Here is a 27,910-nt window from a genome sequence, read left to right on the forward strand (position 1 = left end):
AACTCCCGACAACAACTTTGTCCAAGTTGGAACTCAGCAAGAATAAATGTTCATACCTCTTTTAGTATCCACACAAACGCATTCCGTCCGTCTCACGAACTCATAAATTTGGAGAAGAAAATCACCTAAGGTTGTGCTAGCAACCTTCTTAGGGAGTTTCATCCAAAGGTGGAAGAAGAAGAGTGTAAAATACCGGAAAAAGAACAGATAATAATAAGGAGAATTTTTCAGAATTTTTGGAAATTTTTCGAGAATTTTTCGGAACTCGTATGGACGAGTTTATGGGGATAAAAACGGGGTTCGGGAAAGCCTGTTTAGGCTACCCATTTAAGCGAGGAAAAGTTTTTATTTTTCTTTTCCTATTTTCTTTTCCTTTTATTTTATTTGATTTCTTTCATTCGTTTCTCTGCCTCCTCCCCTGCGTGCCCGAGACTTCCTCGCCCGACGCCATCTCCACCGTGCCCTAACCGCGACGGTTTCCTTCTCCCTCGCGATTTAAGCGTGACCGAGAGTTGGCATATCCTTCTTCTGCTTCCGAAGCTCTGCCCTAACATCTCTGTAGTCCGCCGCACGGAGCAGCACCGACGTCGATCACAGTCGACGCTGAGCCCTAGCCACCGGCGCCCGTCGCCCTAGCCATGGAGATCCCGAGCACTGGCCGCCGACTCTCGACCCGAGCAGCACCGCCGCACCCTTTGTCCTAACACCGGCTGACTCCTCCTCCTCTTTGAGCTCGCGACACCGCTGATCCCTTGCCTCTGCCCTAGCCTCCAGCCGCGTGCCCTATTTGATCTTGGAGGTAAGTTTTGGTTGGAATTAGGTTATTGTTGGGCAGTAATCTCCACTCATGAACTTGATCATCTCCTTGCCGCTAACCTAGGTCACGGATTGGTGAGGTTTTGTGTCTTGTAGGGTGTTTTTGATTCCGGCAGCAACCCCATCCTGCAGCATCTTGTTCCAGCGCCAACAGTGGCTAGGTAGTGAGGTAAGGAGTAGAGAATTTTATCCTTGTTGTAGATTCTATGTTGTTTAGACTACTGTAATGATTTTTGAGTTCCATTTTAATCCGGACACTAAAATGTAGGGTATTTGATTTAGAGGACAGCACCATTTACCTCGCTTCAGTCAGGTTTATTGGCTACAAGTTGTCTCCGGTTGTGGATTCACACAGCGGATGTGAATTTAGGTAAGGTATAGGGTTTTATTTTGATCATGTTGTCGATGATTGATGGATGGGTTAATAACTAATGTTAACCTAGGTACATGTATTGAATTAGGGCTAAATCGGGTAAGATGCTATGATTAACCATGCTTATTGCAAGTCCTAATTCGAATGGATTAGTTAGAAACAATTGAGGAGTTAAATGATTCAATTAGGGTTTATATTTGGATCTGGATTTATATTAGCTTCTCGAGGATTTGATTTAGCTAATTTATTTATATGTAATTAGCTAAATTTGGATACCATGTACTACAGGACTTTGACCGAGACGAGTATCTCAACGTTGGATTTGACTGAATTGGACCTTTCTATTGGAGGCGAGTACCTCTTGACTTATCTTTTATGATATTGTCAATTGGATATGCATAGTATTTTATAGCTACAAGTAATGATCATGTTTGCCTTTGGTATGTCACGGTTTGATACCCATAGCATGTTCTGTTTTGTCGCTTGTTATGTATCCATGTTTATACCTCGTGATTATTGCCATGAGTACCTTAGTTCCTAGAGTAAGTGACATACCATGCTTTACTGAGTTTAGGACTAGATTCTGGATTTTTATTATCTAGCATGTGTACCTATATTTTTATATCATATCTGATATGTGTACCTAGACCCTTTTGCGTTGATCCATGTATATTGTTGGTACATATTTTATGGAGGTGGATATGTTCAGGACCTAGATTGTTATACCATAGAGGATCTGTACACCCTAGATATGTGGATTTGACTTACTGGTACTAGGGTAAACATTTATATATATATATATATATATATATATATATATATATATATATATATATATATATATATATATATATATATATATATATATATATAGATTGGTTCAGGATATTGTCATGCTTAGTATCATGCACCATTCGCATGATTGCATGTTGCGCGATAGTCTGCTCCATTATTGTTGAGCACATCGCCACTTACATCACTGTCGGTGCTCCGTTGGTCCGCTCATGGGTAGCGTGACGCAGCGTGGTAACACGTCAGTTTGGCTCTGTCAGTGCTCCGTTGGTCCGCTCATGGGTAGTGTGACGCAGCGTGGTAGCACGTCAGGGATCCCTCCCCGTCATGATATACCGAGAGATGAGAGCATTGCGCTCCCCCACTTATGATTTGGAGTAGGAGGACAGGTGTACTTCGACAGCATCCCGTCCACTCGGTCACTCATCAGGAGTAGTGACATCAGAGTGCACGGTTGTCACAGCCCTACCCACTCGGTCTCACAATTGTGTGTGACATGACTGACTGGCGTCAGGGGTGACCATGTCATTGGCATCATACGCATTGATGCATTTATTGCTTGTGCTTGCTGCATTTATTTGCTGCATTTGGTTGGATGCATATGTTTGACATGCATACAGGATTTATGACACTCTCGGTTTGACGACCCTTTTGTTCTGGATAGGAGTTCCTGGCGAGTACAGCTTCCTCAGTTACCTTTTAGTTTTGCATTTTTCCTATATATGATTAGGAAGTTGTATTCCATGTTTATTACTGTTAGATATATCTTACTAGACATGTCTATTGGTATTCGTTGAGTTGTTGAACTCACCCCCGTGGACACTATCTTTTCCAGGTACCAGGTTGTTTATGGAATCGCTTGGAGTATCCTATCTGCTGGTCCCCGCGTCACATCAGAAGACCTGTCTCCGCTTGTGTTTATTTTGTTTTGCTATACGAAATTTGTGTATTTGGCTTTGTGTTCCGATTTTATTTACATAGTGCTATGTTGTTGTGTGGTGTAAGCCTAGCCGGCTAGCAGTGTTTTGTTTTATTTTGTATGGGCTTGTATTTATGTTTTTCCGCTGTGTTGGTTTTGATTTCAGCCGAGTGGGCTGATAAAAATATATATAACTGCGTGGTTGTTGTTATATTTGTCCAGCCATGTAGGCTGAGATTATTAACTGCGTGGTTGTGTATATATTCCAGCCGCATGTGGCTGATGTATATTGTGTCTGTAGAAATGCTTCAGATTGTCAGCTGTACAGGGGAGGTGCTGCCGAAATTTTCTTCGGACAGGGACTCCCCCAGGGCGTGACAAAGAGTAAGAACACAAATCTCTTTCATGAAAATGAATCAAAACCTCTTTTGTACTTATTCAATTAAATGTCTTAATGCCAGTTGCCTTACATTAGTATTTACCTTCATCCAATGCATAATCAACTCAAATTAGCCACTTTTTTGCTCTTTATCCAATGCATGATCAATTATAAATCGAATACTCATCTTCTTTGATGAATTTAAATTTATCAAGTCACTCAATAAGTTTAACTCATTAATTCTCATCAATCTAAATTGACTCAATGAGTCTAATTCGAATTGGACTCAATGCAATAGTTGGATCTAATTGAGTCTAACTCAATGTGTCTAATTTGGATTAGACTTAATTCAATGATCCATCATATGAATTCATTTCTAAATTAATATAATTTTTATGTATGCAGCCCAATAGGCTCTAGTAACATTAATAATGTCTCTAAAACTATTTCAAATATATAAGTAATGAATGACATATAGCAAGACATCATTGCTACCCAAGTGACGAAAATATCGAGATCTGACCTAACCTTTCCATGTCTATTATCTTATATGACTCAATACTTCTATCCTTGATATCTAGATTGATCAATAAGATATAGACCATGTCATTCTTTTATCAATATTTGTGTTCCTTGATCTCTTAGTAAACACACTCAATCAAATATACTCAATATCCAATATTGATTCATTTGAGCATGGTTATGCATTCTTGTGTTCTACTAATCAAGGGACCCACATATATCGCTTTCGTCGTCATATGAAAGAGATAGATCTTATCTACATCACTCACATCCCTCCGTATAACTTATTACATACCAGTAATCGACTTTATAATCTATCTTGTTACAGGTGACGTTTGTCAATATCAAAGTACACAACTTCTTATATAGGAACCGTAGTGACTTCAGGTGTAAGGACTATTCATACTAATAGTCACTATGAGAATATTTATGATACTCATATAACAATTTATGAAACATTCTCATAGCAGGTCATTCAGTACATATTCTCTCTCTCTCTCTCTCTCTCTCTATATATATATATATATATATAGAATTTGTGTGCTGCGGTGCTTATGGTGCGGCGACGTGCGGTGTCATCCACGTCAGCTGCGGTGAAATGAAAATGAACGAAAAAAAGCAGCGTGTGAGAAAAAAAAACAGCGCGTGAGAAAAAAACAAAAAAAATGCGAGCCACCTCCTCAACCCTAACGCTGCTCTCTCCCGTCCTCGAGATATGCTCTCTCCATCGCCGATCGCTGCTCTCTCCGCTCTCTCCCTCGCCAAGATCTGAGATCTGCTGCTCTCTCCCTCGCTAGCTCTCGCCCTCGCCGAGATCTGAGATCTGCTGCTCTCTCCCTCGCCGAGATCTGAGATCTGCTGCTCTCTCCCTCGCCAGCTCTCGCCCTCACCGAGATTTGAGATCTGCTGCTCTCTCCCTCGCCGAGCGCTGCTCTCTCCCTCGCAAAGCTCAACTCTCTCCATCGCCGAGCTCTGCTCTCTCCATCGCAGAGCACTGCTCTCTCCCCTCTCCTGCCGCTGCCGCGAGTCCCCTCCTGCCTAAGCGAGTAGTAGTTCTTCTTTTTATTTTTTTCAGTTGTACTTCGTATCATTTTTCTAATTATAGCTCCGTTCGAATTGTGATCGTTTTCTCTAGTTTTTGTTGATGTGAAAGTTTGTCATAAGTTATTTTATTGTTCTTCTCTAGTCTCGCTTATGAGCAGGTCTATTGAATTTGCCAATTCAACATTCTGATCTCTTACACAGGGGAATCCTTATTCCTTGGTTAAAGATAGACTGTTTTTGAATACAACCATGCTTGTCTTGGCTCAGCTTGTTTTCCATTCCTATGAGCAGCGCCTATTGAATTTGCCAATTCAACATTCTGATCTCGTACACAAGGGAAGAGAGGAGAGTGGATCTCGGGGACGGGAGAGAGTAGCGCTAGGGTTGAGGAGGTGGCTCGCGTTTTTTTGTTTTTTTTCTCACGCGCTGCTTTTTCTTTTTTTCTCACGCGCTGCTTTTTTCGTTCATTTTCATTTCACCTCAGCTGACGTGGACGACACCGCACAGCGCCGCACCATAAGCACCGCAGCACAAAAATTTTCTCTCTCTCTCTCTCTCTCTCTCTCTATATATATATATATATATGTCTTGTGAGATTAAGTCATTCATTGACCTACATATTAGTCTCAACGCATTAATATTATCCTTATATATTAATGTGTGCCTAAGAATAGTTAAGAATGGTGTTATATATATATTTACAATATTCCACAATCAATTCAACCAATGATATATTATAGATTAGAATCTACTATCCTAAGACATTATTATACTTATTCATTTACACTGAATTGAAGTAAATATAATAATCAACTTTACCTTTTATTAATTAATAAAATATGATTAAAAAAATCTTATTGTCAATATCTCATAATCGATACTAGGATTAATACTAACATGAACTACTTGTGATACTAAGTCGCAATATCAGGATCCATATGTACAGATTTACCTAACAGTCGATTAGTAAAATCAGACCATCCACCTCTAATATTAGTAAGATAGTAAAAGCTACTAATTTACTTCACTACATCTCATCGTAGAACGTATGATGAAACAATTTTGATCATACAACGTATGATTTTGATGCGAGCGTTATGATGTTTTTACATCAAAGACTAGCAAAAGCTGAATACCTCTATTAATAAAAATTGAACTAAGAAATTTTTTTTTTATTAAGACATCATATCACAAATTAACTTATAATAACAAATTGATTTTTTTTAAAAAAAAAATACAATTCAATTCGATGACATCGTTATCATCGTCAATTTTGGATTATTCAAACTTTGTATAAGATTACATATCTGCTGATTTATATTATAAAAAATATTTTAAAAAATAAAAATGAAAACAGTTTGAATTAATTTTCAGATAAACCGGAGTTTCTAACTTCAAATATTTAATTCGAGGGAACTTGGTTCGGACCGGCGTCCTCGTATTTATTAATTAATTTTTCATATAAAAAATTAGAAATCAGAAGTTGAAAAGTCAACATGCCGACCCAATTAAATTGAGTAAGGAGGATGGCAACTAATTAACAACCAAAGAAAACTAAAATTAAAAAAGGAAAAGAAAGAAAGTCGTGGGAATGAAAGTCAACTTTTTTGACCTTTGAGAAAAGTATGACTTTTGTATATTGGAATTAAGGACGATTGGACAATCAACCTGTTCTGTTAGAAATAATATTTTTTTAAAAAATTAAATATGTTTAATAAAATTATATATATATTTTTTTAATATAATTTTTTCCAAACAAAACCTAGGCGAGACATACCTTACGCTCATTGTCACTGACTCCTTATATCGCGATCGAGTCATCTCCTCTTATAAAATTAACTCAACTTTTTAAAAAACAAGGATGAAAATCTAATGATAGTGAGTCAATCACACATTTATGTCACAAAAGACGATTTATTTATCCCAGCGCTCCTGTCAATACGTCTCTATACTAATACAAAAGAGATAATCACGAATAACTATTAATCATTAGTACAAGTGATCAAGACATAGATAAAAATATGCTCAGATGCACTGAGTAATCGATTACACATCTAGCATCTACCAGGGACGGAGCTAAAGGGGGGCAATGGTGGCAGCCGCCCCCTTCAATTTTTAAGTATAAGAAATGTATGAGGTATAAGAATAGGGGAGGGTGAAAGAGAGGTAAATGGGAGGCAACAACATAATCACCTCCCCTCAATATAAACACATACATTTCACCTTCTCGATATGAAATTCCTGACTCCATCCCTGGGCCACCTACTATTGATCATTATCATATCCCTAAAATAAGCATACAACTTCCATTAAGTCGAATGCAAAAGAATAGAAACATAGATTACAAAGAGGATCAACATAGCATCGACTAAAATCTATTAACAATTTCTACTGAGACACTTAAAATCATCCATTAGTTAGAAGAGTTACGATAGGTCAAAGGATAATGCTTAAAACCATCCATTGGTTAGAAGAGTTACGCGAGGTCAAAGATAATTTTTTTTTTGCTCAACCTTCCCATATCCTTTCCATTTCTGTTTGAAGTTTTGGGCAAAAGATGATAACGCTCGCCCCTAACGCCCCTGCCGTACCTTACCCAAGGCCATCACGAGGAAGGTTAATCACGGTAATCAAAGAAGCTAGTGCGCAGTGGGAAAAGAGACACGGGGATCAGGGATTTACGCCTTGACTATCTTGTGATTCGAACCCGCGATCTCATTGGACAATCTTCTACCCACGATTTCTGTTTGGAGTCTTGATCAATGATAAAGTTGCTGCAGTCTAACCTAGAAGTCACAGAGATGAACAATTCATCACAGAAGCTTCCCATTATTGATAGGAGCTTTCCATTAATCATCACTGCAACAAAAACATAAATTTCAACAAAATATGAACACGTAAATGAAAGCAATGATGACCAATTCATCAAAGAAGAAAGCATGCCTAACTCAAGGAAGTAGGAAGCTGGTACACTTTTTAAGGTTAGATGAGATGAAAAAGCTTATCCATTTGTTACAAAGTTGTTCAGCTGTTCCTCTAAAGGAAGGTGAAGTGAAACCATCACAATCAAATGCTTCCTCCATTTGCATCTATGAATTAATTGCAGCAACTTGAGCAAAAACCTTTCTTGAAAAAACCAAAGAGTTGCTCATCAAGTCACAGATCAAATAGAGATCCAAGAAATCTTAGAACTTCATGCTTTTAAAGCAAACAGAACATGAAGTCAAAGGTTTTCTTTAGTTTTGATTGCAATCTTAGATTAATACGATTGCCTAAGGAAAAGGGAAAACAAAATTGAAATCGGAAAAAAGGAAGAGGTTGTTTGGCGAGATCAAAGATTATTCCATCTGTGAACATGTACAAAGAACAGCAATAAACCAATTGGGGGTGGAAAATTTGAGATCGGCATTTAATCGAACACCTTTGATGCATCTTGTTAGTTACCAGCACTGGTCCGTCTCCCACGTCCGCGGCTGGCGTCGGCCGGCGTAGAAGGAATACGACGATCGGGAGGTATGGAACGGCCTCCATCTCCGATCGGCGACGACGACCCCTCGATCATACTCGGCGCGCTTCTCCGGGTCGGAGAGCGTCTCGTAGGCCGCGTGGATCCGCATGAACTCGTCGGCCGACGCGGTCTTCCGGTCCGCCGCGACCACCGCGTCCGGGTGGCACGCGCGGGCGAGCCTCCGGTAAGCCGCCTTGATCTCGAGCCCCGATGCGGCGGCGGCGACGCCGAGCACGTCGTACAGCGTGTCGGGGGCGGAGGGTGAAGCCGAGGGCACCGAAAAGGCGGCGCGGACGTGAAGCCGGCGACGAGCGGAGGGGGGAAGTAGGAAGAGGGAGGATCTGGGGACGGCGAGGGATTGCGAAGTCGATAGCATCGGCGAGATCGGGATTTTTTGTGCGACGGACGAACGCGAACTCGGCGTATATAGACGACAGGAAAGAAGGAACGGTGTGCGGCGGCGATGGAATTTAGGGGCCGCTTGTGCTTATCGTGATGGATCATGGACGGTTCGGATTCGATCTTGGTTTCGTCATGGTGCCGGGGGAGATCCGGTGGGTTGGAGCCACAGAATGAAAGGAAATTTTCATTTTCACCCTTATAATCTATATTATCTTATTTTGAATAAAACCCCAAATCTTATAATTTTTTTTTATTTGTCCCCTAATGCATCTATTTGTTATATATCTTTGTTTAACAATCTATAATTGAAAGATTAAAGGCATGTTTCATGCCTATGGACTTGACATATGAAATATATAGACTCGTCGTTGATTAAGAAGTTTATGCTCATAAAAAAATGAAATACTAATGGTCAATCATAACAGCATCCAGTAAACTTTCAAAGATACAATCTGATTCATCCAAATATGTAAAATTACAAGGATCGAATTTAGTACAAAATTTTATAGAAGTCGTATGTTCAACCTAATCATGCCTTCATTGTTTGACTGTTGGCTCATATATCTTAGAACAAGTGCTCCATTATAGAATTATTATGAGGAAGATCCGAAATTAATTTCACATGTAACAAGAGATGACTATCTACTAAAAAGTATTAAAGTGGTGTTTGGTTAAATGATGGGAATGATTATGAGTATAGGTTTGATAGTAAAGTGGAATAGGAATGAGAATAGAAATGAAACCTACCTAGTTACATGGATTTTGTTAATTCCCAAAAATCTAAAAATTATTTCCAAATTATCATTCCGAAACCCACAAACCAAACACTATCTTTTACTATCATTCTATTCTCTCATTCTCAAACTCATCAACTCCATTCTCTCATTCTCAAACTCATCAACCAAACACCCTCTCAATCTTTAAGTAACAATAAACACTTTAATTTTAACAAGGGCAAGCAAGATACTAATTATGACATATATGATTCATCATATTTTGAAATAGAAGAGATGAATATAAAAGAAACTTGTAAAAAAATATAAGTGCATATAGGACTTTGAACATCTATTTAGACCTTCTAGATTTTGAAACTTCGGATGCATATGAAAATAGAGATAAATTTCAGGGGAAAATGAAAGTTCCGCTGGACTTAAACGCTATAACCACGCGGAATGGGTCAATGATAATAAATTAATGAGACCATAAAAAAATTAATACTTTGAAAAAAAGACATATTATTTGCCGCAATAGAAAAATAATAACGACCTAAATTGAGAATATGATGAGAATGGTTGACATTCGAGCATAACAAAACAAATTGTATTAAATCGACGTTGACATTTTAAATAAATTCTTACAAATAACACAAACTCCAATATAAAGTTAAATATGAAATGTGAACTTTATAATTGGAATTGGTGCTTATGGTGTCATCCTTAAATTCATTAAATGACTCGTTTAATTAAATGTAATATGATTTAGTAACTCTGAATGTGTCATATTTGAATTTACTATGTTGTTTTCAATAGTTTGTTTTAGTTATAATAAGAAAAAAATAAGGAAATGTGATATTTAGTATTTAATTCCTCATTTAATTATAGTATTGTTTAGCAATTAAATATAAAATTTTCAAAATGTGAAAAAACAAGAGAGAAAATATCAGAGAAATCTAAGATTATTGATCAAAAAAGGGCCACCACAGCTACGGCGAGGATGGTAAGCAAATCGAGATCGACGGCCAGAAACGCTCGATCCGACGATTATTTAGATGAAATGGCGAGGAAGGGTGCCGGCCATGAGTGGCAGGAGAAGTCCCGCCCTCAGAGCTGGCCGCAGTCGGCGATGACGACGGGCTTCTTGGTGGCGCCGCCCTGAGACCCCACCGCCTCGATCGCCTTCACCACCTCCATCCCCTCCACCACGCGGCCGAACACCACGTGCTTCCCGTCCAGCCACGCCGTCTCCGCCGTGCAGATGAAGAACTGCGAGCCGTTGGTGTTGGGCCCGGAGTTCGCCATCGACAGCACCCCGGTGCCTGTGTGTTTCTTCGAGAAGTTCTCGTCGGCGAACTTGTCGCCGTAGATCGACTCGCCGCCGGTGCCGTTGCCTCGGGTGAAGTCGCCGCCCTGGCACATGAACCCAGGGATCACTCTGTGGAAGCTCGAGCCCTTGTAATGAAGCGGCTTCCCGGAGCGGCCCGTGCCCTTCTCGCCCGTGCACAGCGCGCGAAAGTTCTCCGCCGTCCGCGGCACCACGTCGGCGTAGAGCTCCATCACGATCCTCCCCGCCGGCGATCCCCCCACGGTCATGTCGAAGAACACGCGAGGGTTCGACGCCATCTCTCCGATCGATCAATCGCTCTCTCGATTAGGGTTTCAGGTCGCTGTCTTCGTTTCCGCTCTGTTTGAGCCCGATCTTAAACAGTCGTAGGTAGAATCCCTAACGTTCAAAACGTACACGTGTCTTGATCTGAGACATAGTAGGTGGAGAATGGTTAACTAACCACATGTGAGGTTAAGGAACCTGGTTGGATTAAGAGCACGTGTACCGTGTTGCATATGAGCAGCGACGCAGACCTTGAATCTTACCCCTGCGTGTACTCGAATGTTAATTGGGTATTTCCGTTGTGGCCCACTGCATCAATTTCGATTGTGATTAATAACCCCATGAACTAATTAGTGAATTATGTACGTCATGGACATATAATAATCTCTAATATTATGAATATTCTAAAATTTGACTCTAAATGTGCAAAAATAATTGATAACACGTAAATAAAAAATGATAGTTTACCAAAAAAAAAAAGAGGCTTATTTAAAATTTTAAATTAATCAAAATATGTATGTTATTTTAATATTTATCAAAGGGAATATCTTTTATAGTGCTCTTCTCGTATTATTATTCAGGTATCCGTGATTCGATCTTTAGTTATGATGAATTTGTAGGATTTTTTTTTAAATGAGGCACGCAACTAAAGGATGCTGGGTTTCTGGACTGTTCGTTGCGAGAGCTTCTTGATTTACCCTAGTGGTCGGTGAGAAATTTCTGTAGGGACGGATCGATCACCCCAGGCTCGACGTTACCCAACTTGCATAATCTTTTTTTTTTTCATTCTACCCTTTTTTATATTTATCAAGAGACGCAGAGTTGATTCTTTAATCGATTTTTCTAAAAATATTTTAACACTCCTAAGAAATTAAAATAAACAATGGATAACACCGTTTGACTCCTTGCAACCTCAGAAATGCATAGGATCTGAAATGTGTCCAATAGGACATGTATAAGTCTATCAGTGAATTTTGACCGAAATCCACTGATGGGCTTACACTGGTCTGATTGAACTTATTTCAGGTTCTATGGATTTCTGAGACTGCAAGGAGTTAAACGATGCTATCCATTGTTCATTTTAACTTCTCAGTGGTGTTAAAATATTGTTAGAAGAATCAACTAAAAAATCTCATATTATGCTCACGTTGGGCTTGATATGGAATTATATCAGACCTACATCAGGCCCTACGTTAGGTCTGATATAGAATCGTTTCAATGTAGACCTGATATGTTCTATATCAGACTCACATTGGAATTTTTGATCAATTATTCCATTAATATTTAACACCTTCCGAGAAGTCAAAACAAGTAATAGATAACATCTTTTGATTTCTTACTACCTCAGAAATCTATAATATCTGAAATGGGTCCAATTAGACTTATTTAGGTCCATTAATGAGTTTCGATCCGATTAGACTAATTTTATATCGAATCCACTGATGGAGTTAGAAAGGTCTGATTGGACCCATTACCATTTTTGACATTTCTAGTGATGATTCACAAATTTTGAAAAAAAAATCTCTTTTTTTATTAAATTTTGTTTCTCAAACCTGTCTGGAGATCAGGCCCAATAAAAAGGAAAGAAAAGCAAAAACAGACCTGATCAGTAAACCTAAACTGTTTATCTGGTAGGGTAGAGTTTGTTGCCCATTGCTAAGCAATGTGCTTGAGCTTTGGGAAATGTTGCCTGTGAAGGAGAAGAGCTGAGGAATATTTTACTTGCACAGTTGCATGAGCATTATTGTGGTAAAAAAAAAGATGAATATGCTCGTCCTCAGCGCCCCCATCAATCCGTTTCAGGCCCAACACAGAGGAGATAAATCACGAGCGGCTACTAGCCTTTGAAATAATAATTAGCACATAAAGGAGGTATTTACCTCAGCTTTACCGAGATTTGAACCCAGACCTCATTGTGACAACACCTCATGCGTTAACCATTATACCCATCCGAGGGGACTGCATGAGCATTATGAATCTCCTTCAGGTTGCATCCTTCAGTTTTATTAAGTTGAAATGTTTCATTATAAAATATTTCATTAGTTATAGATAATATAATATATATTTATATAAATATATTTGCCCTGAGTAAATTTTTGCAAATTCAGTATCATGTAGTCCTATAGAAGAGATGATTCTTACTTTTTATAAAATCTGACAGTCTCTTGTAACTATCTATTAAAAATTTACTCTCAAAATTTTTTATAGGATTTAGCAAGAACTAAAAATTTGTGTGTTCCCTGTGAGTATCATAATTTTATTTACAGGTGTTATTTACATGTCCATCTGCATTTCAGTATCATCTCAAGATTGTTGTTTACTATGAATTTTTGTTCATTCATTAGCCTTTGTACTTTATATTGTTCAATATTTACATGCAGGGACCCCATCCTAAAACTACATCATAACTAATAAAAATCAAGGGGGTAATTGATGCAATTGTGCAACACTTAAGGAAAGAGTAAGTTGTTGCTTGGTTTTTCATGATTTCCTTATTTTTAGGTTTGAGCGAATTTTGATTACCTTCTATAGAAGCTCTATTGATTGATGCTTGGAATAAAATTAACCAGTTGATCCGGTGGTAAGCCAGGGCCCGGTTGACAGGAGGTTAAAATGGTCAACGTTAGACGGGCGTTCGATTGGGTAAATTATCTCCATGGTCAACAGTAAGAGTAGCCGGCCCGACACTTCGACAACTCGGTTAGACACCGAGCTTCCGACGCTCATGAAGCTCAACCAGGGAGGCACGAAGGCCGAGCACCTATCTCGTTCGCCCAAACAGTGGATGCAGCCTTGACCCGACAGGCAGGACTCCTTCGCTCGACGGTGTGTAGCCGGCAGCAGCTCATCGGCCGAGTGAACGCTCGGCCCGCCCGTTGCATCGCCCGAACGGCTGACTAGCCGAGCGACTCTCCTGCTCGGCCCAATAACAGAAAAAGGGAGCAGTTGGTAATATCTTCCTGGGGATCAGTGTCATTGACAGGCGACGTGGTCGGCGGTATGGTCAGACAGAGAATCGTATGGTGGAAGCTTCCATTGTCACGTCAGGGATATGCCCGGGCTGTTAAGGTATGACGTCAGACACGCTTTTCTGACACATCCTTTCCAGGTATGTTTTGAGAAGCGTGCACACCTTGGGAAGCGTGCACGCACCTCTTAGGAGCCCTATATAAGGACCCTCAGACTTCGACGGAGGTATGCTGGGATCACTATAACTACAGTTATGCCGCTTCTTTCTTCTCTAATTCATTTTTCATTCTCCTACTGCCGATGATTGACTTGAGCGTCGGAGGGTCATCGCCGGGAAATCCCTCCCTGGCTCGATACTAACGACTTGTGGTTGCAGACTCAGCTCATCAGATGTTCACGTCATCTTAGGTCGACATCCAGTCAACGTGAGCACCGTCTCCCCAACGTTCGTTTACTTGCTCTCGGATAGGATCACCAGCATTGTTGATTTTTTTTGTTTATGTTTTTGTTAAACTATAAATCTATAGATTAGATTCTTCCATAATAGCTTAAACTCCGTTATTATTTTTTTCCTTTTTATTGGGCTTGATATAGGAAGATATTATGTTCAACATGGGCCCGATCTCCCATAACAAGTTTGAGAAAAAAAAAATAAAAAAGAAGAAAAATTAGAGAATTTTTTTAAACTTTTGAACTACCACTAGGAATGTCGAAAATAATAATGGATTCAATTGGGCCTTTCTAACTCAATCATTGGATTTTGACATAAAATTGGTCCAATCGAATCGAAATCTACTAATGAACCTAGATAGGTCCGATTAGACCCATTTCAGATATTGTAAATTTCTGAGACTGTAAGGAGTCAAAAGGTATTATCCATTGCTTATTTCAGCTTCTTGGAATGTGTTAAATATTAATAGAACAATCGGCAAAAAAATCTCAATGTGGGCCTGATATAGAATCATATCAGGCCTAATGTGGACGGTGGACCTGATATGATTCTATATTAGGTGCAACGTGAGCCTGATATAAAATCATATCCATATCAGACCCAATATGGGCATGATATGAAATTTTTTTAATTGATTCTTCTAAAAATATTTTAACACTACTGAGAAACCAAAATAAGTAATGGATAACATCATTTGACTCCTTATAGCCTCAAAAATTCATAGGACCTAATATGAATCTAATCGAACTTGTATAGGTCCATCAGTGAATTTCGTTTAAAACTCACTAATTGATCTAGACATGTCTTATTTGACTCATTTCAAATCCTATGGATTCTAGATTGCAAGGAATCAAACGATTATTTTTAGAAAAACCAACTTCTCAGAAAACTTATTAAGTTTAGTTATCATAGAGGAAAAAGAACAGGAGATGAAAGAAAAGAAATGTTGCATGATAAGAAAGAGAAGAGAGAGAAATGATAGAGAAGAGAAAAATAAAAAATATTCAAATTTATCAAGAGAATAGAATGAGAAGAATACTATAAAAAGATGATCCTTTAGTAAATATCAAAGTAACATGTACTTTTTAGTAAATTTGAAAATCTAATACACCTTTTGGTAAATATAAAAAAAAAGACAAAACAATTGTTTGATGTTTATTATCTGAATGTCATCATTTGGGTTTACATAATCAAGATCAAAACTTAGAACTACACATCACAGCCAGAATAACATCAGTAATTCTCTTTGAGGCTACGTGACTGAGTTTTAAGTTCAATCAAACTCAAACCACAAAATCATCTTAATCACCAAAGCAGATATAGAAACACAGTTGTTAGTTGCATGCCAGGGAACTAAATGCCAGGGTTGTTGAGGAGCATCCACTTGTATTGTTCATTCATTGCAAGCAATTGTGACTCTTTGTTGTCCAACAAAGCCCTTAGCCTCACATTTTCCTCCATGAGCTTCTGAACTTCAGCCTCCTTTTGCGCCTTCTCGTCCTCAAGGTGAGCAGTCTCAGTGACTAACCTGCAGAATTAAAGTATTATTGTTACAACAAGAGTCTATAATGTTCTAAAATCTTAGTAATAGCATTTCTATTTTGCTTGTGTTTATGCATAAGCATGGTCAAGTACAAAAATGATGTTCATGAAGGTTATCTAACATCTAGATTTTAGATGTTTATGGCTGTGAATTCACTAGTAACCAAACTCATTTCCAGGTACAATAGTGCTAGTGCTTATATATGAGTGTTAATTAGAGAATAGCTTCGCTAAACAATAGTACTCATTTCCTGGTAAACATCAGGTGATGATTGGCTATGCCAAACAATATAAGGACTGACAGTCATACTATTAGCCAAAGACAAAACTAAGGAATCAACCAAAACAATTGGCTATGAAAGAAGGAAAATTAAATTAGTTTAGATCGAGAATAATTTGATTTGGATGAATTTAAAACTAACAGAGCTCAGCAAACAAAATAAAAATGACTAAACCAAGTTGTTATTGTTAGAGTACACAAGCGGCGATCTTAAACATTTTTATACATAAGCATTCTACAAAAGGAACTAAGGGAAACTAATGGCAACATTCTATACACATTATCTGAAAAGATTGGAGGAACATATATGCTTATGGTTTGATGCACAACTAAGCAAGATGACCATGTGAAGGGAAAAAAAAATGAATACACTAACAGAATAAAGTATTCTAATATTAAAGATTATGCAATTGGACCGGCAATCTTAACCTATAGCACTGACTTCAACATTGCCACACACAAGTAGTCAATATAACACAATATGAAATCTTCCTATGATATTAACATGTTATTACAAAGCATAACTCTTTGAAGAAGAACAAGCAGCTCGAATCTAGTTAAGCTTAGCTTCTTTTGACTCCTTCCATCTTTAAGATGTTTCATAGACTTGGTGGGTTTTGTAATCCATTATAAAGACATGCATACAGATACATAGTTGGCTGACCTAAAGGAGACTTATTTGAGTTCTCGGAAACTAATAGTGAGACATAGAAACTGATAGTTAAAGTAGGTTCGTAAAGATATGAAGCAATTTATTTGAATGCATGCTTAAGAAACTATTAGTAGATGTGAGACACGGTTAACCCAGTAACTAATATTCAGTTTAGCAATTTATGAAATAGTTCAGAAGAGGAGGGGAAAAATATATATCAACTTAGATTCTATAAGGAAAGTAAGGAGAGGAATGCACAACAATAGCCATTTGGCAAGCGAACTATTGGGTGTTACCTGTCTAGAAGTTTTTGAATAGTCTGAAATTGACTCTCTGATGAAAGAAGAGATTCACTGATGCTGATGATATTGCCGACAAACGAGCGCAGAGAATCGAAGTCCTGCTTTACACGACAAAGCTCCTGCTCATTCTCTGTGGCCCGTTGTCTCTGTCTTGATGACTCTTCGACCATGTCTTCAACCTTCTGCCTCATTTCATTCAAAAGTGCATTTGTACTCAGTGCAAACTTTTCCATTTCTTCAACCCTTACAGTCATGCTTAGGACTTGAAGTGTCTTTCTTTCGTTTTCTTCTAAACCTAACTTCACTTTTACTCTCTCATTAGCCGCTTCACTTTCCGCCTTGATGGCTCGCATGACAAGCGATTCCATAGCATCTGTTACAATATGAGTCGACTTGAGTATTTCATCAATGTATTTAGCATCATTAGCCGCAAAAGATCCAAGCTTAAGATCACTATCTTGTTTGGATTCCATGTCTGGATTTCTGAGAGAAGGATAATTGACCTCTTTTGACCATTCAGACAATGGAATGCCATGCTTGTCTGCAAACCCTATACCCTCCTTGTTCTCAATTCCAAATGACTTACTGGCTAAATTTGGAGATGCCATGATTCTTGCTTTCGATTTCAGGTAGGCGAGCAACGCGGCAGTAGTTTTGACCCTATGCCGGAGAAGCTTCAGCTCCAGGGAGTCACCTTCTGTGCACTTCATGGTAACCTTTAACTCCATTAGCTTCTCTTCCATTAGCTTCTCTTCATGGTAACCCTCTGCATTCCTGTCATCCATAGCCTGATGCAAGTAACGAAGAAGGCCTTAGCTACAGAAGGCGTTAAGAATTGGGGAAACGGAGAGGCAAAATGAGGCGAAAGCGGAAAAGTTCTCGATTCCCTAGTTCATCATGAATCACCAATCTTTCAAGCGATCCCAGTTCAGAGCGCGACGACAAATCCCTAATCCGGAGGGCACATCACAATGCATGATTCTCGAAACCCTAGCTTCCGGACCCCAAAGATCGAAAACTAGGCTAGATTTAAGAACAGAAAAAGGTACCTTTTTAATCTCCGGGAGAAGAAGGGGGAAGGGGGCAGATCACCGTTCTCCGTCGCCTTCTCCTCTCGCCTCCTTCCCTCTCGATTAGTCTTGGTCGATGGCTGCCCCCGTCGGCAACGACCATAGTCAACGCTCGAGGGCTCCTGGACCTTGTCAAAAAGGCTGGGCCGGCTTCTACTATTTCGGGCATTGTTGATTGATGAATTAGGCCCAACAAAACCATGGAGTATCCACACTGTGACGTGACATAAATGAGAAATCTCCCTCCCATAGAGGGAGGTTTACATAGAGGGAGGTTTTTCACTCGCACGAAGAAGTGCTCTGTCGTTATAAGCCGCTTCTTCGTGGGTTTTAATTTTTTTTTTATATATATATATTTTTTTAATAATTAAAAAAAAGGACAAGAGAGCAACGGTTAATTTACAGATTGCATGTCGTTGAACAATGACTAATTTTTAACCGTTGTTCAATACTTTAATTTCATTATTTAATATATATAAAAAATCTATAAATATGAGATTAATTTCATTCATTCCATTAGAATCTTTGCTCTCAACTCATTTCTTCCTTTCATTCCCTATTTGTATTCGAGATGGATGAAAATCTCAATACTTCCTTTACGAATCTTTTGAATTATTCAAATACAGAACGAAATACATCTTCTCAAAATACTCGCACTCCTCCAAATATCCAATATCCTCATATTTTCTCTCACCCACAATATCCTCCAAATGTTCAAAATATTTCATATGTTCCACAATATTCTCCAAATTTTCCAAATTCCTAAAGTTCTCAAAAATTTTTTGCAGACGTGGAATCCAAGTAACGCCGCCCCAGCTCCATTTGGTATGTATCCATCCCAAGATTGGTCAGCAATGGGTAGCCAACTTGGGATGTCTTATCCTTACGTATTTTCTGCTACTCAACCACCTGTTATACATTCGAATGAATCAAGAAGGGCAATTATTGATCCATCTATCAGCGACAAAGAATCTCTAACATCATCATCTGTTCCTGCAACTCAGTTGCCACCACACTCATTACAAGAGGAGCGTGAAGTTGAGCTGGAGGAAAATGAATCGAAATGAAGATTTTGGTCTCTCGATGAAGATGTGGTCCTTGCGAAGTCATGGGCAACTATAAACACTGATGCAATCATTAGTAATGACCAGAAGGATCAAGCTTTTTGAAAACGTATAGCTGATTACTACAACAAACATCGCCCCACTGGATCTATGACGAGAAGTTATCAGCGGCTGAAATCACATTATTATAGGTTTGCACCGATGGTAAATGAATTTTCTGCAACTTATAATAATTTTTATACTCATCGACAAAGCAGTTGGAGTGACGAGAATGTATTGGAGAATGCATTGAATATGTGGAAAGCCAACAACAAATGCAAGGATTTTAAGTATATGCATGTGTGGAGGGTTCTCAAAGAATATGAGAAATATACTCCACAATCAGTTGCTCATTACTCTAATAAGAAGGCAAGGACATCCGAATCAGGGGAAAACACTTCAACATCAAATCTAGATACAAGTGTTGATTTAGATGACTCTGAAGTCCGCATTCGTCCTATAGGGCAAAAGGCAGCGAAGAGAAAGGGCAAATCTAAAGCCAGAAAGGGCGACACAATGGAACATAGCATCGACAAAGAATAACAAGATATTAAAGAATATCAAATCCAAAAAATGATTTTGCGGGAAGCCGAGATCTTTTATAAGGATTATGAAATTCTTATGAAGAATACTAGTGAGATGACACCAGGACAACTTTATTTACATGAGAAAATGGTGGAAAAAATTAAACAGAGACATGAATTGGTGTAGATGAGTTTACGTTTATTTTTAGGACTATTATTATAATTTATGTCTTTTTATTTGATGCACTGTAATATTTATGTATTTTTTTTAATTATTAATGTTGTTTCATGTTATCAATTTATAAATTTAAATTTTATAAAAAAATTAATGGTGTATAATGTAAAATATGAAGGCGAAATGAGAATTATATATAATGAAAAGTGTGGGACCCATGAGGGAGTTGTTGAGAGATTTTTTGATAGTGGAAGGAGGTATGAAATTTTTAACTTTTGATGTGGCGCAGACGTGACAACGAAGGAGCTCTCAACGGGGTCTATCCGCGGTGGATGCTCTTAAACTCATTAGGTAGATAATACTTCTCAAGTCATCCCTTGTTAATTATCTTCTCGAGTCATCCCTTGTTAGGGGTGTAAGTCAAGCCGCTCAGAAATTATTTAGATCGTAGTTAAAAAAATTATTTGATTAAGTTAACGAACTGAGATCGAACTCGAGTTTGATTTCGAACTCAAAAATATTATCAAGCCAAGCTCTAACTTAATAGTATCTGGTTCGTAAACTTGCGAACATGTTTGTTAAGAAGCTTATGTATGTGTGTGTATATATAGAGAGAGGAATGTTATATTGATGTAATTTTTTATTTGAATTTTTTAGACTTAATACTATACCCTAAACCTTAAAGTCAAAACTCAAAATAGCTAAACCCAAAGCTTAAAAAAAAAAAAGGTTGCACACAAGCGCGCACTACGCGGTGCACCCCGACATATGCACGATTGAGAACACATAGGACACTCGAAACAAATTCAAGCTACCCACGTGCACTTAGTCGCACACACTGGCGCCTAAATGGGGCGCCCAAGCCTGAGTGCAAGTGGGGCGCCCAAAAATGTTTTGGGCTCCCCATGTGCACTCAGCAAATCACTTATACACAAACACAATTTTGTTATGTTGCGCACTGCGTAATGTGCACTTGTGTGCAATTGCACGATGCGCATCATTTTTTTTATTTTTGTTTTGATTTTTTTAGCTTGAGATTTAGCCATTTAGGGTTTTTTACTTTGTGGTTTAGGAGTTAGAATATAGTATTAAGTTTAAAAAACTTCAAATAAAAAAATTACATTAAGTGCTCACGAGATGTACGGTGTGCAACCATACCCCATATATATTCCCCGATTCATCGTCTGCGTTGCATTTGCTTGACTGAGACAACTCAAGACGTCTGAAATCACTATATATATAGAGAGAGAGAGAGCGCGAGAGAGAGATTTGATACCCTACACATTCTTATCTTGCACATTCTTAGGCACCCCTCATATATCCAGGTGTGCAAGGTAAGAATATGCATATAACTCTTGCTAGTATCTGACGAGTTACAATTCGCACGTGTTTAATGATTTTACAATCATATATTAACGAGCTATACTTGAACCAAGCTCATTTAAATTTTAAATGAGCTATTTTAGAATTAAACTCGAGTCATTCGTAAACAATTTAATTTCATTATGAATCGAACGTAAGCTTAGGGATAAACCAACCTAGTGGAGCTCAAATCGCTTACTATTCATCTCAACTTAATTCCATTACATCCCTACCCCATATCGTTGAACTTATCTTCGTCTTTAACAGGCCTTCAAGGCCTCCTCAGTCCTCATTCAGTACCATTTGGTCGGATTGGATCAATACTTGAACCCGACTATTAACTCATAAACCATCTCCCCTTATCACATGATTTTTAAAAAAATTGGTGATACATGCTATTTCTTTTTTAAAAAAAAAATCCATTTTTAAAAAAGGAATATTAAAAAAAAATTAGAAAGAAAATATGAAATTGGGAGAGGTGTTAATTGCAATATGAGTTTGAAAACTTTATGATGAGGTGTCAAATTGGTAAATATTATGAACTTGAGAAATGAATTCAGGATAATAGGCAACTCTCAATTCCATGCCACGTTGCATCTCCTTCGGGTGCCACGTGGCACCCCGGTAGGAAAAAGCCTTTTTATTTTTTGAAAAAAGAAATATTGACAAAAATAAACTTCAAATTTTTTGAGGAAAAAACAGAAGTTAATCACCATAAATTCTGCATCAGTAAATCGATATAGAAGACCAAAGGAGAATCAAAATGCTAACTTTTTTTTTTCTTTTATCAAATTTCACCCAAATAGATAATTCTGTAAGGTAACATTAACTGTTTATTATGCTTCTCCTTATTTTATCTATGGACTAACGTTCATGAAGAAAAGTAGGAATATAGATAGTTACAAACCTGTCTCTTCAGTTTTCAAAGACTTCGTTTGTAGGCTGTGTTCATCCTCTCCTGCTATAACCTTGCAAGCACCACACTTCTTCAATGTCTACTTCTCCTGCGCCTACCTGAACAAAAAAACAAAAAATGTGGCATTGGATCTCTTTCAATGGCAGCACTATCAGTAGAGCTGTAGAGAAAGAGGAGCTCACCATTAGTTCCCTTGCTCCAAAGGACTTGGGAATCGATGGTCGAAAGATACTGATCGTCTAAGCGTTTCCATGTCTTGATGGATCTCACTCCACCCCACTCGCCATTTGCAGGATTCTTCTCTAAGTATGCTGACACCACCCTTGCTCTTCTTGACCACCCGGCCAATCCGTAAGCATGGTAACCGAACCCGCCGGCATAGCAGAGGTGAATGGCTGTTAGATTCCCACAAAAGTCATTCAGGTGATCATGCCCTGTGAAAACAGCTTTGACATCCCTGGCGTCTACCATTGTCGCGAAAAACCCTGAATTGATTGATGCAGAGCTGATGGGGTCCCGTTTCACCCCCGTAAAGTTGGATGGGTCGAAGCTGCTGTATTCCGGCAAGGGGATGTGGAAGTAGGCAAGGCCAGGTGCTGCCTCCTTCTGTCCATTTGGCTTGCTCATGTACTCTTTCTGCAATACATTTTAGTGTCCTAAATGCATGTGTAGTTTCTTGTACAATTTCAAAGATCCTTAACTGATTCATTGATCACATCAAGCATGAAGAACAATAAGTAAAATTCCAATAAGAAGATCCATCCATTTATTGTCGCTTTTTCATCCTTTGAAAGAAATGGATTCTTAATGTATTTGGTGCTTTACTAGGCATGCATTGTGAAATACAAAGTGAGGAGTTGTTTATGTACCTGCAAGCGTGAAGACGTTTGCTTAAACCAAAGTTGTTGGGAGGCTTTGATCCAACCATACCCAGGGATTGAGGGGACGGTGGAGTAATCACCGCTGTCGAGAAAGTATAGATTGAGTATTGATTTGTTGGCGAGTGAGGAACCCTCAGCTCCGAAAACCTCCAAATTGTAGTTGCCAAAGCCATCAATATCAGTGTTATCTGGATTGAGCCTCGAGAGAGTGTAGGGCATGCCGACAATGTGGCGCATAACACCCTCCCTGGATAGGGTAGACTCTTGGTCATGGTTACCCAGGACAGCAGCCCAGGGGAGCTTGAGGGCGACTGTCGGCCCAAATGCCATGTCAAGAGACTTGGCAGCATCAGTAGCATCGAAGCCATATATGTTATCACCTGTCCAACAAAGTTGATACATTCGACCATTTGAACAAAGTGGATGACTTATTTTTTTGGATTAAAGTAAACAATGTCATAAGGTTGCAACCTTTTTCATCCATTCTTGTTACTAGCAGAAGGATGAACAAAAGTGCTACTACCTTCTAGATTGCCAGTTAGTTTTGATTACAACCCACAGCTATTTCTACTAGAATTCTGAAGTTTGATAGAAATATCAATCCTACATGGCGTGAAGGAGAAGAATATCCATCCTACATGGCTTGAAGCATCAAGGAAGAAAAGAAATAGATATTATATAAGAACAAAATAGCTAGATATACTCTTTCACATAGATCAAGTGGAATATGAGGAGAGTTAGAATGTGCCACCTACCTAACACAACAAATATGTCTAAGATAGATTGTACAGATATAATCCAAACATTTTTTTAACACTAGAGGCTTATATATGACTAACCCAAGTATGAAGAAGGCACTGTTAGTAGCTTTGGTCACTATAATTTTATAATAATTAGATCTTTCAACTAAATTTAGACAACTACCTATCATCATTAAGAAAACCAGAACTCCTTGTGCTCATTATCTGGAATGCTGCATCAAATATTATCTACTTAAGTCATCCTGACCAGCTAAAGCCTTGTAAAAATATCAAAATGTCCTTACTCTAGTTGGCCTTGATGCTTCTCTTATAAAGTCGATAGAAGTTAAGATTCAGAGAGACTTCCAAGAAACTTTTATATATATATATAAGACTCTGTTATAACTTATATCCAGTGCATTTGTGTTTTTTAAACTATAATTAATTTTACATCATCTGACAGTACTTGATATTCCTACCTAAAATGATTCAACAAGCTGCCTTCTCCAAAATTGACATATAGATTATCTATCAACGACCAGACTCGTTTACACAAACCAAACATGGAACACATTGTCATATTCAAACAGTTTAACTCAACATTTTCATTTAGTTTTGTTCCTAACCATTTTGTAACTGAGTTAAACATACCAATCCATCAAATGCCCAAACGCATTCAAGACCATCCAACAACCAATCTGCCAACTACTCATGTACTCAACATTAATAACAGCAGAAAACGCTTCTTAACATGATGCAGGCTGCAGGGCTGTGGACCAAGTTTCTCGCATTCATATGCATGTTAGTTGAGACAGAACTTATCTACTTGGCCCATAATTTATTTAAATAATATATATATAGATATATCTTGTTCGATAACTAAATTCCAAAAATCTTGTTGTTGCTGTTTGTTTAGTGGTCATGGGGCATATGAAATAATGAGGGTTACTATCAATTGGTCAATTTCCTTTCTTTTTCAATCTTGATGTGAACAGGGAACTCCGCGTTTTCTTGCATTTGCCAGTCTTTAATGAAGTCAATTAATAGGCCAAGGAGGTGGACCAAGCTGGCAGCATGGACTCTAGGGAACCATTCAACTTAGCGGATTGGGATTTTTCTAGCTAGAGTACAATTCTAGCCGGCCGACGCAATCACCAAAACGGAAGCGGGATATTCCTCGATCGCCCAAACACTTGATTACGAGGCGCAGGACAAAAGGGGGAAATCTCAATCGAACTCTCGATCTATTTCTCAATACTAAGGTAAATGAGGGTTTGGGGGACGCACCGGTGAAAACGACGAGATCGGGGTGCTCGTCTCGGATGACGCGGTGGATGAAGGCAGTGGTGTTGAGATCGGAGCAAGCGGCGGTCTGATTGGGGAACACGTCGAGGCATCCGGTAGATCTACCGTCGGCGTAGTGCATGTCCGCCACCTGAAGTATCTTGAACTCCCCCGGTTGCCTCGCCTTGAATTGGAGCCGGGCCGGAGCATCAGGGGAAGCGCCGGATCGATCTCCGTTCCTTCTCTGAAGAGTGGATCGCGCTTCTCGAGCCTCTACGGCGAGATTTCCGGCGACTATTGCAAGGATCGGGAGAAGAACAGCGAGGATGAAAGCGGAGCAGAAGCAGGAGCGAGCCATTTCGCGCGATGAAACGGGAGGCCTCGTCTTCTACCGTACTTAAATAGGAAGATTTTTCAGTTTGACCCTTGTTTCAATGTCAATTAGCTCCTTCATAATTTATATATTACATTTAGTCAAGGATATATATTATAAATGAGAAAAATTATACGGCCCTCCTAGTATACTCTGCTGTATGATAAAAATTCTACCACGCATCGAAGGATCGAATTGTGGGATAATAATTTTAAGCGAGCACTTTCTAAATTTTGTTGATGATGAATGGAAAATTTTAATAGAATTGGATAAATTATCTCCGAAATTAGTCTATTCGAAAATTAGATACATGCATTAAAAATAAAATAAAAATTATAGGGGTAAATATCAGAAAGACATTCGTTACCAATTCATGTGTCTTATTTTAAATTTTTTTTTTAAAATCAAAGACACCCTATCCTGTTGGAAGTAATTTCGAAGGTCCGGTGTAATCATAAATTTTAATTTTTGGATAAAGTGTTTAAGTTAGATTTATTCTTATATTTAATATGTGTATTTGAGTCCTACAAGTTTACAAGATACATATATGATTTAGGGGGTATTTGGTTCTTTGTTAGGAATAATTGTATTGTGGAATGAGAATGGGTATGAGCATGGATATCACTCTTAAAAGTAATGTTTGGTTAGTTGCATATTTTCTATCGGAATAAATCAAAATTTTCTTTTTTACCCTTAAAGGAAAATAAGAGAAAAAATTAGACATAAGAGAAAGATGAATGTGAGAGAAAAATATGATGAAAGAGAATGATGAGAGAGAAAGTATGATGAGAAAGAAAGTGTGATGAGAAAGAATGAAAAGAGAGAAAGTGCGATGTGAAAGAATGAAGAGAGAGAAAGTGTGATGAGAGAAAATGATAAAAGATAGTGTAATAGGAGAAAGCATGATGAGAGAAGATGAGAGAGAAAATATGATGTGAGAGAAAGTACGATGGGAGAGGATGAAGAGAGAGAAAATGTAATGAGAAAAAAATGAGGAGAGAGTGTGTGATGAGAGAGATTGAGGAGAGAGAAAGTATGGTGAGAGATAAAGTATGATAAGAGAGAAAGTGTGATGAAAAAAGAGAACATTGCATGTGATGTGAGAGATTGAGGAGAGAGAAAATATGATGAGAGAGAAAGTGTGTTGAGGGAAAAAAGGAGAGAGTGTGACAAAAGAGATTGAGGAGAGAGAAAGTATGATGAGAGAGAAAATATGATGAAAAAAAGGAAGATAGTACGATGGAAGAGATTGAGAAGAGATAAAGTACGATGAGAGAGAAAGTGTAATGAGAAAAAAAGGAAAGAGAGTGTGATAAGAGAGAGAAAATGTGTGATAAAATGATGAGAGAGAAAATATGATGAGAGAGAACAAGGAGAGAGAAGTGATATGAAAGAAAAAAAAATATATATATTTTGATATTTGATATTAAGGGAGAAAATTTTAGTTTTAGCTCAAGGGTATTTTTGGAATAAGGGAATATTTTGATTAATGAAAATAGGGTAATAACTCATTGAAGAGGAGGTACATGGAAATGAGTTATTACCCAATTTCAAGGATTCATTCCCTTATTTGCATTCCTATTCCTATAATCCAAACATTAACAATGACAATCAATGATTCTCATTCTCATTCCCCACTCCTATTCCCCTAAACTAAACGCCCCCTTAGTTTGATGACTTCAGATCCGATGAAAGATTGAGCATTCGAGGGATCGTAAATTGTTAGAGTGTATACTAAAAGCCTAGCTTTTGGTATAAACATTTATCTAGAAATAAGAATCACATTGGTCAAATGTCTACATTTATGATAAATGTAGTTGTTCAATTAATTTATATTGTAGATAACATGGTGTGTGGTGTCACACACAGAGGATCATGTTATCAGTACCTTATAAATTATAAACAGTAACTCACGACCATAATGGAAAGGAACAAACCATTGGAAGGTCGTAGTGTAATTAGGTATTAGTTTATCTTAACTATATAATTACACTAGTACACTTAGAGTGTATTGAGTATGACCATTAGAGGTCGTTTCTTTTATACTGACTTTATAAAGAAACAAAGACCTCAGTTATTATGGAAGTGTGTGCTCTTAATCCTAATATAATAACAAGCACATATATTTGATATTTATTTCTTTAATTTATCAATGGGTGAGATTTAGTTCGATAAATCAATAAGCCCGATAAGTTGGGAAATGAT

General features: G+C 38.2%; 4 protein-coding genes across 5 annotated transcripts; all 4 read right to left on the reverse strand.

Annotated features, from left to right (window-relative positions):
- Positions 1-6,832: 6,832 nt before the first annotated feature.
- On the reverse strand, positions 6,833-8,788 carry LOC122028169 (chaperone protein dnaJ 11, chloroplastic-like). 2 transcript variants are annotated; one of them, XM_042587199.1, is made up of 2 exons: positions 8,267-8,788; positions 6,833-7,131 (listed from the first exon to the last, which is right to left on the reverse strand). In XM_042587199.1, the coding sequence occupies exon 1, from the start codon at positions 8,727-8,729 to the stop codon at positions 8,286-8,288; it is 444 nt and encodes a 147-aa protein (XP_042443133.1). In that variant the 5' UTR covers positions 8,730-8,788; the 3' UTR covers positions 6,833-7,131; positions 8,267-8,285. The 2 variants fall into 2 exon arrangements, with proteins under 2 accessions (XP_042443133.1, XP_042443134.1); XM_042587200.1 differs by lacking the exon at positions 6,833-7,131 and adding an exon at positions 7,155-7,704.
- Positions 8,789-10,358: 1,570 nt separating this feature from the next.
- Positions 10,359-11,152, reverse strand: LOC122028170 (peptidyl-prolyl cis-trans isomerase-like). Its single transcript, XM_042587201.1, has one exon. It carries the CDS (start codon positions 11,092-11,094, stop codon positions 10,576-10,578), a length of 519 nt encoding a protein of 172 aa, XP_042443135.1. The 5' UTR covers positions 11,095-11,152; the 3' UTR covers positions 10,359-10,575.
- A 4,473-nt stretch (positions 11,153-15,625) lies between these two features.
- LOC122027715 lies at positions 15,626-18,465 on the reverse strand. The gene is made up of 3 exons (XM_042586713.1): positions 18,327-18,465; positions 17,272-18,065; positions 15,626-16,029 (listed from the first exon to the last, which is right to left on the reverse strand). The coding sequence occupies exons 2-3, from the start codon at positions 18,060-18,062 to the stop codon at positions 15,855-15,857; spliced, it is 966 nt and encodes a 321-aa protein (XP_042442647.1). The 5' UTR covers positions 18,063-18,065; positions 18,327-18,465; the 3' UTR covers positions 15,626-15,854.
- A 3,800-nt stretch (positions 18,466-22,265) lies between these two features.
- LOC122027439 (probable inactive purple acid phosphatase 29) lies at positions 22,266-25,728 on the reverse strand. Its single transcript, XM_042586399.1, has 4 exons — positions 25,336-25,728; positions 23,297-23,688; positions 22,610-23,063; positions 22,266-22,525 (listed from the first exon to the last, which is right to left on the reverse strand). Exons 1-4 carry the CDS (start codon positions 25,688-25,690, stop codon positions 22,500-22,502), a joined length of 1,227 nt encoding a protein of 408 aa, XP_042442333.1. The 5' UTR covers positions 25,691-25,728; the 3' UTR covers positions 22,266-22,499.
- Positions 25,729-27,910: the final 2,182 nt, after the last annotated feature.

The sequence above is a fragment of the Zingiber officinale genome, chromosome 10A (assembly GCF_018446385.1).
Source record: "Zingiber officinale cultivar Zhangliang chromosome 10A, Zo_v1.1, whole genome shotgun sequence".
Taxonomy (NCBI): domain Eukaryota; kingdom Viridiplantae; phylum Streptophyta; class Magnoliopsida; order Zingiberales; family Zingiberaceae; genus Zingiber; species Zingiber officinale.